We start from the raw sequence: 1,670 nt of genomic DNA, 5'->3' as shown, positions 1-1,670 counted from the left end.
GTGCACTCACGTGAAAAGTTGAAATGTCGTAACGCTTCGAAATTCACACAGGCAAAAAGGTGTAAAGGATTTAAAATCCAAACACTTTCTATACATCAAATCCAATTGTGTAAGAGCTTGATTCGAACTCACAACTGTACAAATGAAGAGGCTGTCAAAAGTTTAGTACGGAAATGCACTGACGCATGAAAATCACGTTCACCTTTAAATGAAGTGAAATATTTACTGAGTAGAAAACATCAAGCAAGCCCCAAAGCAAAGTCACGTTGTGAAGGATTCCATGATATCTTAAATAGAAATTCACTTTACTTGCAATACACTTACTTCACAATTATGTGTTTGAACGCACCGCCACAACACAATATCAAAACGTGTGAGAAATCAGGAATGGTCACTGAGTCATAAGGATTCTTAAAGTGTGGAAGCTCAACTATCAACAAGTGTCAGCGAACGTTTTGTGTGTGTCTAGAAGTTACTACCAGTGTTTGCAGCAGGAAATAAACTAATAATTACATGGTAGCTAAAAATGCAATCAGTGTATATAAGAATTGGTTACACACCCCTTGGAACTGAATTACTTTTGGTTCTTTTTGAAATTGCCAGTAAGTGAAAATCAAAGCTATGCAGTTTATGAATGTCAAAAATCACGTTGTCTGCTTTAAGGACATAAACTGCAGGACTGCTTATCTTGATAGAATCACAGTCAACGTGATACTGTTGTAAAATTTTGAGCTTTAAAGCTCGATTTTCACAAACGAAAGAAGACGAGTCTGCGCAGTAGTAGTCGCAAGTCAAGATGCAACGATTCAAAACACTGAAGGGCAGTGAAAATTGAATAACGAAGGATACGAATAAACTTTAACATGCAAAATGGCATTGGGGCAGACTATAAAAGCTGTTGCATGTCAAAGGATTCAAACAGACTAAAACGGTCTTGCTAACAGTTCGATACTAACAGATTTGTAGTCTCGGATTATAAAAAAATTTATACAAGTGTATATTATCATTTGATTAACTGATTCTATGTGCTAAAATAGAAAAAAAATATAATTAAATAAATAAAGTGAAAAATTATATATATTAAAACAAAGACTAAGAACTTTAACTAAAAGTGTTAAAAAGAAATATTAAAAATTATTTTTAAATTTTTTAACCAAAAATAAAATAAAATGGATACTCTTACTCCAAAAATATCTTCAACGGATACAAGCAGCAGCAACAGTTCTTCAGCTTCACCATGTATGGATAAAAAATCTAACAAAAAATCGCAGCGCGATCATAAACTGTCCAATTCGCGTTCACGTAGCTTCTTGCATTGCATTGGCAAACGTTTGGGCAAACATTTTATGCATCATCATCCGCATGATGCAATTTTTAACAGTCAAGATGATTTACGCAGTTCCTCGACTGACTCCTTTTCATTAAGTTTTGAACGTGGTTCTCATTTAGAATGTCACATCACTGGCTCAAGTCTTGATCTTACCAGTGAGGAACCAAATTCACGCACTTCATCAGCATCAGCTTGTTCACGTCTCTCACCCATATTGTGTCCTTTAGACTTAGATGAATTAGATTCATTTCGTTACAATAATCAAAACCATTTCTACGTAGAGACTATGTATCGACCAAATAGTGCTTTCGAACATAATAATAATGGCAGTTTAAGTAGC

The 1,670-nt window shown here is 34.6% G+C and overlaps 1 protein-coding gene across 1 annotated transcript in view; it reads left to right on the top strand.

The window, feature by feature from the left end:
• Positions 1–1,169: 1,169 nt before the first annotated feature.
• Positions 1,170–1,670, top strand: part of LOC119667738 — a 1,077-nt gene continuing 576 nt past the window's right edge. The window contains exon 1 of the mRNA XM_038077046.1: positions 1,170–1,665. Within this exon, the coding sequence (XP_037932974.1) occupies positions 1,170–1,665 (496 nt within the window). The remainder of the gene's footprint in view (positions 1,666–1,670) is intronic.

The sequence above is a fragment of the Teleopsis dalmanni genome, chromosome 1, assembly GCF_002237135.1.
Source record: "Teleopsis dalmanni isolate 2A chromosome 1, ASM223713v2, whole genome shotgun sequence".
In the NCBI taxonomy this organism is placed as follows: Eukaryota; Metazoa; Arthropoda; class Insecta; order Diptera; family Diopsidae; genus Teleopsis; species Teleopsis dalmanni.
This window is presented reverse-complemented; position numbering and strand designations above follow the sequence as displayed.